The sequence below is a fragment of the Lampris incognitus genome, chromosome 9 (assembly GCF_029633865.1).
Source record: "Lampris incognitus isolate fLamInc1 chromosome 9, fLamInc1.hap2, whole genome shotgun sequence".
In the NCBI taxonomy this organism is placed as follows: domain Eukaryota; kingdom Metazoa; phylum Chordata; class Actinopteri; order Lampriformes; family Lampridae; genus Lampris; species Lampris incognitus.
Window position 1 is genome coordinate 24,873,128 of NC_079219.1, and position 11,841 is coordinate 24,884,968.

Here is an 11,841-nt window from a genome sequence, read left to right on the forward strand (position 1 = left end):
AAAGTTAATCTGATCTATTTAAAACAGGGGATATAAATAGCAATCTGGCCTATGTATGACAACAACATAATGAATATGGATTTCATCTATTCAGCAGCTACTACTACTACTACTACTACTACTACTACTACTACTACTACTACTACTACTTTCGGCTGCTCCCGTTAGGGGTCGCCACAGCGGATCATCCGTTTCCATTTCATCTATTCAGCAGCAATGAATATAAATAGTAATCTGACCTGAAACATCAATAAATAACAATCTGACCTAAACTATGACAACAGCTATAAAAATCAACCTGGCCTATTCAATGGCAAGAATTATAAATTACACACAGTCTACGGTCAGGTTGCACCTGGGCTGGTTCCAGCCAGAACCCTAGGCTGCTCCTGACTAAGAAAAATATAGTAAACACTCTGAATAAAAACTACAACAAAAACCCTGAGTGAAATCTAAAATATATGCAAAATACTAAAGCAATGACATTTATTTGTGATTACCCGTTTGTGCTGATTTTAACCAAAGTTTAAGACGCCTTTAAACACCGCAAAGCTGGCTGACTCTCTGACATTAGGGGGAAGGGAATTCCACTTTTCCACTTTTTTTGGCCAAAACTCGTCAAGATTATCAGTAAATAGATCTTAAATAGTACGGCAGTATGCAACAAATGAAAAATATACTTATTGTAAATTAAATGAGCCCTTCGTCCCATTTCATTTGCTGCTATGCTGTTACTCGCTGTCTTTACGCGATAATTTGGGTTGCCAAATGTGGTATAAAATCAAATTTTGTTTTGTGAAACATTTCAAAGAAAATGGTTTTAGATAGCCTTATAGTTATATAAGTCAAGTTCAATTTATTGTTATAATATTTGAAAAAATGAATTTATACAGAGGAAATGGCTAGAAGTTGAGAAGTTTGGGCTTTTGTTGAGTTTGTGCATATGCATAACTGGCAACCCAAAGCACAGCACAGTGCAGCGCTCTGCTCAATCAGACTCCCCATTGGGATCTTTAGTGTTAGACAGTGCCGTTCTACATGGCTGTCAGAGAGGAACAACTTCGAAAAAGGTGTTGAAAACATCTGTCGATTTTCTACCGAGTGTCCCAGGACACAAGTACAACACAATGGAGCAAGAATTCGAAGATATAGATTCGACTGGGAGATGGCGAAACCTTTATAATGTAAGTCGCCGCACAGGGGCCTCTCATGTGTTTCTATGACGATCGGTCGCTAAGAGCAATGGCTAGGGTTGATAGCGGAGGTTGGCTAGCTTTGTGGTTACTTTGTTTTTATTGTAGCTGTCTTCCGGAGCTCGTTTCACCGCGAGGTCAACACCAACACATTGTGTACCGGCGATGAATAACGTGTGGGCTGGTTGAAGAAGACAGGGAATTAGAGGACCGCTTTAGTTGATTCCTGACTTCCGTAGCTCCGGCGCTGAAACGTGCACCACCGTCGGTGTCCGCACACACTGGCTTCATCGGCTAATGTTAGCTCGATGCTAATGCTAACCCACGTCAACTGCAGCTTCTGAGAAGTCAAGTCAGATTTCCAGAGAAAAGCGCGATTATTATTATTTTTTATTTTTTTATTTAAAAAAAAAATTCACCACCAGCTACCTAGTACGAGGGGGAATAGCGACGTGTCTGTAAAGCTCTTAGTCGTTTGATATTTGTTTACATTTTGTTATATCGTTAGACTCGACTTTCTGAAATAACATTAGGACGGTGGCTGTTGAACCACGATCTGAATGATGTCGGCCCGGCCGCTCGTTCATGCGTTTCTCTTATTGCACAATCGGTTTATGGATCTGGGACGATTAACTAATCCTACCAGAGAAGTCTAGCAAGCCCTTCTCAATGATAGTGTTTTATTTGGCTTGGCACATCTTGTCAGTAGTGGAGAGACAACGTCGTTCACGATAAATCCTCTGGTTTACTAGAAACTGCAAACGTTTTTACGTGACTGAATGTTCAGAGTACAGCTGAAGAATATGACTGAGTTCCCCAAAACTCGGATTGCTATACACCCCATGAACAACCGAGGGTAGTTGTTTTGAAAATCCAATCTCACAACAAGGATTGAACAAAAAGTTGAGTATTTTTCCTGACTTTCATCGGGAAATACGGTGCGTGCTACATAAAACACTGAACTTTACATGTTGTGATGACGCTGTACAAATAACACTTTTGTGTCTTTTGCCTCCTTCTTTAACCATCTTTGTCGAACGTCAGTGTTGTTTCCACCCTTACCTTCTGATGCTAGTAAATGGCATTTGTTTCGTTTTTTCACGTAACAGGAGATCCGTAACGAAACCAGTGAATACCCGTACAAAGTGGCAAAACTTCCAGCGAATCGGAACTTGAACCGATACAGAGATGTCAGCCCATGTCCGTATAATTTCAAATCTCTTTTTTCATTGTACATATGCGGTGGTTTGATTCTCCCCTCCACCCTCCCAGACTATCAGTCATTTGGTGCTTTTGTGGTTTCAGACGATCACAGTCGGGTAAGACTTGAAAACTCCGAAAATGACTACATTAATGCAAGTTTAGTCACGGTGGACGAAGCCCAAAGAGCTTACATTCTGTCTCAGGTGAGCTGTTGTAAAAGTCATCTCGATCAACAATTTCAACCGTCCTAGTTTGTTCAAAACTTTTCAGTTACTTTCAAAAGAATTTTAGTTTTGCAGATTTCTCTCGGTTTGTGTCACATTGGAGTGTAGTGTTAATCATAATAGTATGTCTGTGTTTTTTTTGGGGGGGGGGTCTCCAGGGTCCTTTGAGGAACACCTGTGGCCATTTCTGGCTCATGATCTGGGAGCAGTGTTCCAAAGCTGTAATAATGCTTAACAGAGTCATTGAAAAAGGATCTGTGAGTACACTGAAGCCTCTGTTTTTGCTTGAGAGCAGATTGCCACTGATTTTTGTTTTGTGTGTTTTTATTATTATTATTAGTATTATTATTATTATTATTCAAAGCTTTTGAAGGATGTGACCAAGACATATTTTCTTGGATTTGGCCCATATCTAAAAGAGTGTAAAGGAAAGGGCATCAGCCTATTAGCGTCAATTGTTATGCTGTTCGATTGCATCATAGTAAAATTAAATCAGTCTTTGTACTCAAGATGAAACATGGGAGAATCCCAAAGAAGGTTTCAGCTAAGCTGTGGCTCAACAAAATGCAATTCCATAAGACTGATCATTAGCAGAAATTCATAATACATTCATGTTGTTTTTGCTCTGATTTCTTAATCTTGAATTTACTTTCTACAATTCATGATGACCTCTGTGACTGAATACCTGAAATTGGGCAGATAACATTCAGAGACTGAGAGCTGTTAACAGAGGACAAGAGCAGTCTTCACTATGATATAGTAGTCCAGTGGTATAGAATCTTCTCTCATTTTATTTTTTTCTCTGTAATCATTACATATGTTCTTGGATTTGATGAATAATGATAATGTGTGTTCATGTGTTTCCGCGTAATTTGGACTGATCGGTATTGCTCCTCAGGCTGTAGTAGTTTGGGCCATCTCATAGTCAGGGATCTGAAATCGACACTCCATTGACCAAGTGTGAGCCATTGTAGTTTAGGTGTTTAGGGAAGTGACACGCCTGTAAAAAGGCATATTTAAGAGCAGACCTGCAAGAGATCAACATCCTTAAAAAAAAAATCGTGTAATGTGTTTTGGAGCTCCCTTCCCCTTCCCCTTCACATTTGCATACTTGACATTTCATTCCATTACAAAATTCAAAACTGCTCTTATAACCTGCCTTTTTAAACTAGCTTACTCCATTTAACTGCATCAACCATCTTGATTTAAGTCGTTGCTGAGCTATTCTCTGTTGCGTATTGCGTGTTTTATTTTTAATTGTACTGATTTTTTTTACTGCTTTGTTGTTTATTGTATATGATGTAAGGTGTCTTTGAGTGTCATGAAAGGTGCCATTAAATAAAATGTATTATCATTATTACTATGGCATGACTGTACCTTACAGTGCTTTTAATTATTGTACTGTCATTAGATCAGGCAACACCTCTGCCCTATTTGGCATGTTAAGAATCGCTGACTTTACATTTTTGGAAAAATACCTTGGATTAATAATCATTTACCCACAGGAAAATTATTTTAACGATAATATGAATCTCAGCATGTATGTATAGAATGAGTTCTTTTTTTTCTGAACCACTCTAACAAACATGCCAATAAAAAGACTTGGTACAAGAATCCATCCTTGAGTAGACACTATGGCATGTGGCTTTCGGTGCAGAGTTTAAATGAATGAATTTTATGTATTTTCCCGGCCAACAGGAAAAGTGTGCACAGTACTGGCCCACTACAGAAGACCAACAGATGTCCTTCACAGACACAGGATTTGTTGTGAGGCTAGTTTCAGAGGAGGACCAGTCCTATTACACAATACGAGTGCTGGAGCTGCAGAATACAAAGGTGCACACTTGAGGACAAATGAAAGTTCTGTAGTTTTCAATTTGCAATTGGTTTATTTTCAGGGGCTTTATTTTATGGGTAGAGGGCAGTTGTTATACTTCAGTGATTGTGGAGTCTGGCGGTGTTTCGAAGGAACTATGTTTCTTTGTCCAAGTTTGTGGGTATAGACTTTGTTTCAGATGCACTTCTACTTTGCTTCCACTGCTTGTTCAGTTATGTTTTTTATTTTGTTGTTTTTTTTTTTTTTTTTTTTATCACACCAAGGCAAAGTCTTCAGTCATAGAAGTCACTGAGCAAGTACAGATATTTGGAGTCTTATTGACATCACTTGTTACCTTGTCCAGACAGGGGAGTCAAGGGAGATCTACCACTTTCACTACACTACGTGGCCCGACTTTGGTGTCCCAGAATCCCCCGCCTCCTTCCTCAACTTCCTCCTCAAGGTGCGGGAGTCAGGCTCACTGGGTCCAGAACACGGGCCTTCAGTGGTACACTGTAGTGCTGGCATAGGACGTTCGGGGACTTTCTCCTTGGTGGACACGTGCCTGGTTCTGGTGAGAAAAAGGGAGCAGAAATGTCAGTGGAAGCAGCAAATTTAAAAGACAACTGTTGCTAAATGTGTTATTAGAAAGCAAGCAGAAGCCATATCCATAGAGAATTTAGCTTTAGAAAGTAGTTCAAATGACCTTCATGCTATTGTTAGCCTTATGACCTTGGTTCGTGTCACAGTGGTGTAGTGATTGGTTGTAGTTTTCTGGTGATTTAAAAAAAATGTATTCACTAATGGAGAAAATAAGTTTTAAAAATATACTTGCTGCTTTTTGTGTTGTGGAGTCTAGCTCTTTTGAACTTCCGTATTTTTCTTTGACAAGAACACTTCTCAGTAACATACATGAAAGAAAAAGATTTTACCTCAGGTAAACAGGCCATAATTGTGTTAGTGTTGACTGGTTTTTAATCAAAAGCTTGGTTACAGATTATCTCTAGCTGTATAAAAACCATATTTTCTATTGTGCAGATGGCCAGGAGGTCAGACCCCTCCTCAGTTGATATCCAGAGGGTCCTGCTTGACATGAGGGAATACCGCATGGGCCTGATCCAGACCCCAGACCAGCTCCGTTTCTCCTACATGGCTGTCATAGAGGGAGCTAAGCTCATCCTAAAAGACTACTCAGCACAGGTAGTGTATGTCTTGATGTATGCTCAATAATCCAGGTGAAAACACAGGTAGTGTAGTAATAGAAATTGGCTTTGCATTTATAATTCTCTCATGCCTTTATGATATGCACTGTACATATTAAACAATTTATACTCGGGTTGCCTTTTTCCAAGACAGTGTTTGAGACAACTATTCCTTCTTTGGTTTAAAGACTGAAAATGTATCAAATAAATGTGACTTTGGTCATTGGGATTTATTGGGAATTCGTGTGGATGGACTGTCACAGTGTTAGGTTGTCAAAAGATATCTCATTGGCTGGCAAGTGCTTTAGTCATGTCCCGCTAAACAGTAATGCTTTCTTTTTACAACAGATTGTTTTTGTTTGATGCTGTGAGAACATGCTTATCCTCGTGTGTTGTTGCCTTTGTGTTTTGTCCCCTGTTGCAGATCAAGCAGAGAGTGATGTTCAAGGATAACTTGCAGCAAGATTTGCCCCCTCCTCCACCTCCACCCAGACCTCACTTGGACAATAGGCCCAACGGCCAGCCAGGAGCATGCATTGAGCCAGAGCCTGCCTCAGGAGATGCTGGGTCAGCAGAGGAGAGAGCCACCACATGCACCCAAGACCACAACATGGCAGAACCCTCAGAGCAGTAAGTACTTGAGTTCAGTGCTTTGCATTTTGTGTTCAACAAGGGCATTTCAGCCTAAACAATGGTATTGAGTAAATTCATGCCTGGCCTTCGGAAAGGTGCTCAAATTTGACAATGAGGCATCACACAGAATAACAATTGATTACTATGGTTGCTTAGGGAGAACTGGTTCTGACTCGGAACCAGTTGCAAGTTTCCAAGAAATGTGAATTTCAAAGCCTCTTACCGAATTCTGGATGCATATCTTTAGTCATGTTGGCAAAGCAAGTCAAATTCATTGAGCATTATGAAGTCATTCTTTGTAGATTTCTTCAGTCATGTTGGTAAAACAGGTCAAATTCCTTGAGCATTATAAAGTCATTCTTTGTAGATTCATCTCACTCATCCAAAGCGGTAAGATTACTCACACACACACACACACACACACACACACACACACACACACACACACACACACACACACACACACACACACACACACCCACACACACACACACATTGAATATACTCAACTGGAATGCTGTCTTAGGGTTTGAAGATGTTCTGCAACTCAGCTGATTGGCTTTTTCAGTTCTGATGCCAGGTGGAGACCCTGGTTTTTATTTTGTAAGCTTTTAAAAAGTCCCAAATACTTAATGTCAGCTGCCATGACTTGCTAACCAAATGTGTTCATTTCCAATAAATTTTGCATCAACACTGCATTAAGACTGTTTACAACACATCTGACAGGGGCAAACACTCAATCGGGGCTAGGCTTCACTAATGAAAATAATGATATAGCAAACTGCAATCATTGCACTGAAATAATTTCATTCAAGGCAAAATAGAGTGATATTTATATTCTTTATTTATTTTGAGTAAAGGTTCACAGAGCAATATGACCCATCTTTCAGTTCATCCTCAGAAAGATCCTGGTAGGGAAACTCCATTTATCATCACAATGAAGGGGCAGATGGGCACAGATAGTGAATGAATAGGCGTTTTCCTGTTAGTTCCGGGAACTTGGTTCTCTGAACTACCTTACCAGGAATCCTCTGAACAGAGCACATGCTGTTTCAGTTTCTACTGCATTTAAAGAACCACAACAGTGATAAAAAAATTTTTTTTTGAAGACGACAGCTCAGAATGTGACAGTTAAGCAACAGATGCCATTTGACACATGATGTTGTACATTGTCAACACTGCAACACTGTACACTGCAAACAGGAATGAAGGCATTTAGTATAATCATCTTGTGCATTTGGTTTTTTACCTGGATGCAATTTGAATACGACCTGAAAGACAAATGCACATTAAGATTGGATCAACTTCTTGAATATGGCGTAGTTGTGTTTAGATTTCAATCTATTTGCCATCAATGCCACTTTTATCAAACTCATGAAACTTGTATGCAGTGCCCACCTGCTTTTCAGTTTTGCTTAATGAAATGGTTCAACTTTACACCTTGGAATGAAAAATATTGTAGGTACTTTGATTTTATTGAACTGCAAAAAATTGAGGTGCCAACTGTGATGGAGAAAAAAACAGTTGAAAGAACATTTTCCAGACTATCTAACCATACGGGCAGCATGGTGGTGCAGGGGTTAGCGCGGTTGCCTCATAGCAAGAATGTTCTGGGTTCGAGCCCAGGGTAGTCCAACCTTGGGGGTCGTCCCGGGTCATCCTATGTATTGAGTTTGCATGTTCTCCCTGTGTCTTTGTGGGTTTCCTCCCACAGTCCAAAGACATGCAGGTCAGGTGAATCGGTTGTCCTAAATTGTCCCTAGGTGTGTGTGTGTGTGTGTGTGTGTGTGTGTGTGTGTGTGTGTGTGTGTGTGTGTGTGTGTGTGTGTGTGTGTGTGTGTGTGTGTGTGTGTGTCGGTCGGCCCTGTGTGATGGCTTGGCGGCCTGTTCAGGGTGTCTCCCTGCCTGCTGCCCAATGACTGCTGGGATAGGCTCCAGCATCCCCGCGACCTTGAGAGCTGGATAATCGGTTTTGATAATGGATGGATCTAACCCATACATACAAGAAATATTTCACCATATGAATAATTAAATGAACAAATACATGGCTGAAAATAGGTAAAATCTAAATCATGCTGTAACTTAAATGTGAGAGACTGAATTAAAAACTCAGAACATTTGCTAATCTGGAACAAGCGTGCAGCATTTGGTCAGAGCAACTATCGAGTTCTCAAACTGATTACATGGAATCAAATTTACTATAAATATCAGGGACAACAAACAAAAGAATAAACTCATAACTAATAATTTATCCATTTTCTTCCTGGAGAAAGTGGAGTACTTCTCTTGTCTTTAACTACAATAGCCAGCTCTGCAACAGTTTGCTGACAGGTGGTCAAGAACAGCATCCAATGAGTTTTATCTCTTGTTGTGTCAACACCACTAAGATTGTTGTGGTCTGTAATCCTCTTGTTGTTTTTGGTTTTGTTTTCATTTAACATTGAGGGTTCCGGGCATACTGTCCCCCAAATCCCTGAACTTTTCTTATATACTACCTTTACTAAGCAAAATGCCCATTCGAGCTCCTGCTGAAGCTCCTCCTCGAACTAAATATCAATAAGTGCCTTGATTTTGTTTATCGTCCATAATGTGGTTTCTTCTTCATTACTTTGTTCTGGTGTCCATTCAAAAGCTTGTCATCTGTTTCTTCTGAATGTGCTATATAAAGATGGTGGTTGATCTGGGACATGTCCGTTAGTATTGCCCTCAACCAGTCTGTAAAGTTTGCCACAATTAGCTCCACCTCAGGAGACTAGAGACGTGTATTTAATAGCTCGTCCTGAGGTGGTACTACATTTAAGTACCCATACCCATTAGAGAATCAAGTTACAGAAGCACTTTCTGAACCTGTGCTCATGGATTTAGACACTGGAGTCTTCATTTACATTGGCCAAATGCATGACTGATGTCCTGCTATTTACTGATATTTATATCATTCCATTATTTATGTTAAAATCAACAATTTATTTATACTTGGTATCTTTTGTGATAGTAAGATTAGAATACTAAAGAAATATAGCTTCTAGGTGTAGTAATTTGAGTGTAATATTGCAAGAAGATTACTAACGCCCTGAACCCCAAATACTATTTTGAGATAATAAACTTTTTTTAAACAATAACTTTTTTCCTTAAAAATTATAAGTATCAGAATGAGGACTCGATAAGAGCCTGATTCAATAAACAAAATCAAATTGGAATCAGAATATATATTTATATATATGTGTGTGTGTGTGTGTGTGTATATATATATGTGCTTATGTTAAAACGATGACAGTAACGTAGTACTAGTTCAGCAAAAAACAAATAAAAACCTATTTTATATCACCTAATGTGACTTGAGCCCTTGGAAACTCAACTCTGAACTCTACTTCTTGCATGTGGAGTTCCCTTTTCTCTCATCTGATATCTTAAAACTTTGATACTCCCATCAGTGCAGCTGCATGGAGTTTGAGGACTCATTCTGTCTGTCATTGAATTCTAGTTTATCAATGACATATCTTTATTACTCGTTTCAGCCTGCGAAAGAGGCACCGCGAGGAGAGGATTGCTAGCACAGCACAGCGAGTCCAGCAGATGAAACAGAGACTGACGGACTCGGAGAGGAAAAGAGAAAGCTGGCTATACTGGAGGCCCATTCTGCTCAACGTAGGCGTGGGAGCTGCCTTGGCCGTCGGCCTGTTGGTGTGCTGGATGTGCTATACTCCCAGTGAACAAACTCTCGGCCCTCTTTAAAACTGACTCATATTTTGCACCTGTACCTAGGATTAGGTACTTCTTCTCTTAGTGAATTTAGATGGTAAGATGTGCATAACTGGGGGTATTTATTTCTTGTGGTCAAAATGGCAGAGTGCTAGGTCAAATGAGTGTGTTTTTATTTTTCATGTAAGATCGTAACAAAGTAACATCTCAGGATCTTAGTGCCAGCAAGATGATTTAATTTTTTTGTCACTATCGATGAATGTACTTGTATGATAACAAAATGCTTTGAGGATAAAAAGAAAAAAACAAAAAACAAAAGGTGCAGTACAAAGAAAAAAAATTTCAACAATTTTATTTTTGCATTCTTTTATTTCTTAAGGTCAGGCATTTATTATCTGTCGACATGTTTTACATTTTGCATTTCAAATGATGTGTGCTGACTCCACCCAACCATATATTCATAGGAAGTTGAGACTAGAGGTCAGCTACCAAATAGTTGTTTCTGTAATGATAATATTTCTGTGTTTCATGCATTTACCAGTTTTCCAGAGCACCTCTTGTTCTTCCATTTCTGTAAGCAGGACATGCCATTATGGCTGAATATATTTTTGTCTGACTGGACACCTCTGGTCATTTGTCTAGCTGATGTTTAAAACTGATAGTATGCTATGCCGTTCAGTTATTTTCTATTATATGAACACATTTTCATAGGTTGTAGTACTCATATGGATCAAACAGGCTGTCATGTTCCTTGCTACCTAGTGCATGTGTCTACCCACTGGTTGGGTTAGTTGGTGTATTTTCAAGTTATCCTGTTCATGTTCACAGAAAAAGCAGAGTTGCTTGGGTTCAGTTAGGGATTCAGTCTGGCAATACGTTAGTGGTGAGCTATGACAGAATCCATTAGTTATTCTCATCCGATAGACCATATTTTCTGTTGGGTTTGTGGTAAAATGGACACCTGCACTAGAAAGGGGTAATGTTGATAATTTTGCACTTAGCATGGAGTACATGTTGTGACTTAATTTGAGAAATGAGTTCAGTGTGTGACTCCCATTAGTTTTACATTGACTGACTGGAGACAATACCAAGCAAAGCTATGCTCTTAGTGCAATTTACAGTTTTGATCAGAGCACCTTGCATACACATTCAAAGTTATGAGATCCTGGTGGCAGCAAATTCAATAACAAACACTTGAGCGTGTTTGTATTGGCTTGCTGATTCTTAAAACGTTTTTTTTTAAATGTGCCTTCAAGTGAGTCAAATGGTTCTACAGAACAGCGAGTGCTGTGAGGTTTCCTGTCATTACAAAGAATAGCAAATTTAGCTCCATTCAGTAACAAGGGCTGTCATTGTCCGGACAAGAGAATAAGAGGCCTGCACTGCATTGAACAATATGCAGTAAGTGGATATTTGATACAATGAAATTTGTGTCAGATTTGACTGCATACCAAATATGTTCTTAACAAGCTCTTACTCCATGAGATGAAATGATAGATTGTTTCAAGACACTGGATATTTACCCTCATTGGATGTTGGTTTTTACACGTTTTTATTTAAACCAAAATGTTTGCCGACCATAACATTCCGTTCTTTTCCCCCCTACATTAAGATTCTGGGGGGGGGGGGTAATACTCTGCTGAGCTGCATTAGAACATGAAAGATGGTGTTCTAAAAAGCAAATAAAACATGACTTCTTGAATAAAATATTTCCCTTTTGTAACAAAGTCCTGTGTCATTGGGTTTGTTTATTCCCTTTGTCAAAGCATCTGTAGCAGGCCGTGTGTGTAACACCCATCCGTTGAATTCTATATTATAATCATAATTTCATTTATGACTATGACCTGAACCACTTGGTTGAATCAATAAAA

At 39.3% G+C, this 11,841-nt stretch overlaps 1 protein-coding gene across 1 annotated transcript; it reads left to right on the forward strand.

Annotated features, from left to right (window-relative positions):
* Positions 1 to 1,012: 1,012 nt before the first annotated feature.
* ptpn2a (protein tyrosine phosphatase non-receptor type 2a) lies at positions 1,013 to 11,841 on the forward strand. The gene is made up of 9 exons (XM_056285931.1): positions 1,013 to 1,184; positions 2,303 to 2,393; positions 2,499 to 2,599; positions 2,779 to 2,877; positions 4,319 to 4,456; positions 4,801 to 5,010; positions 5,475 to 5,636; positions 6,063 to 6,268; positions 9,787 to 11,841. Exons 1-9 carry the CDS (start codon positions 1,128 to 1,130, stop codon positions 10,001 to 10,003), a joined length of 1,281 nt encoding a protein of 426 aa, XP_056141906.1. The 5' UTR covers positions 1,013 to 1,127; the 3' UTR covers positions 10,004 to 11,841.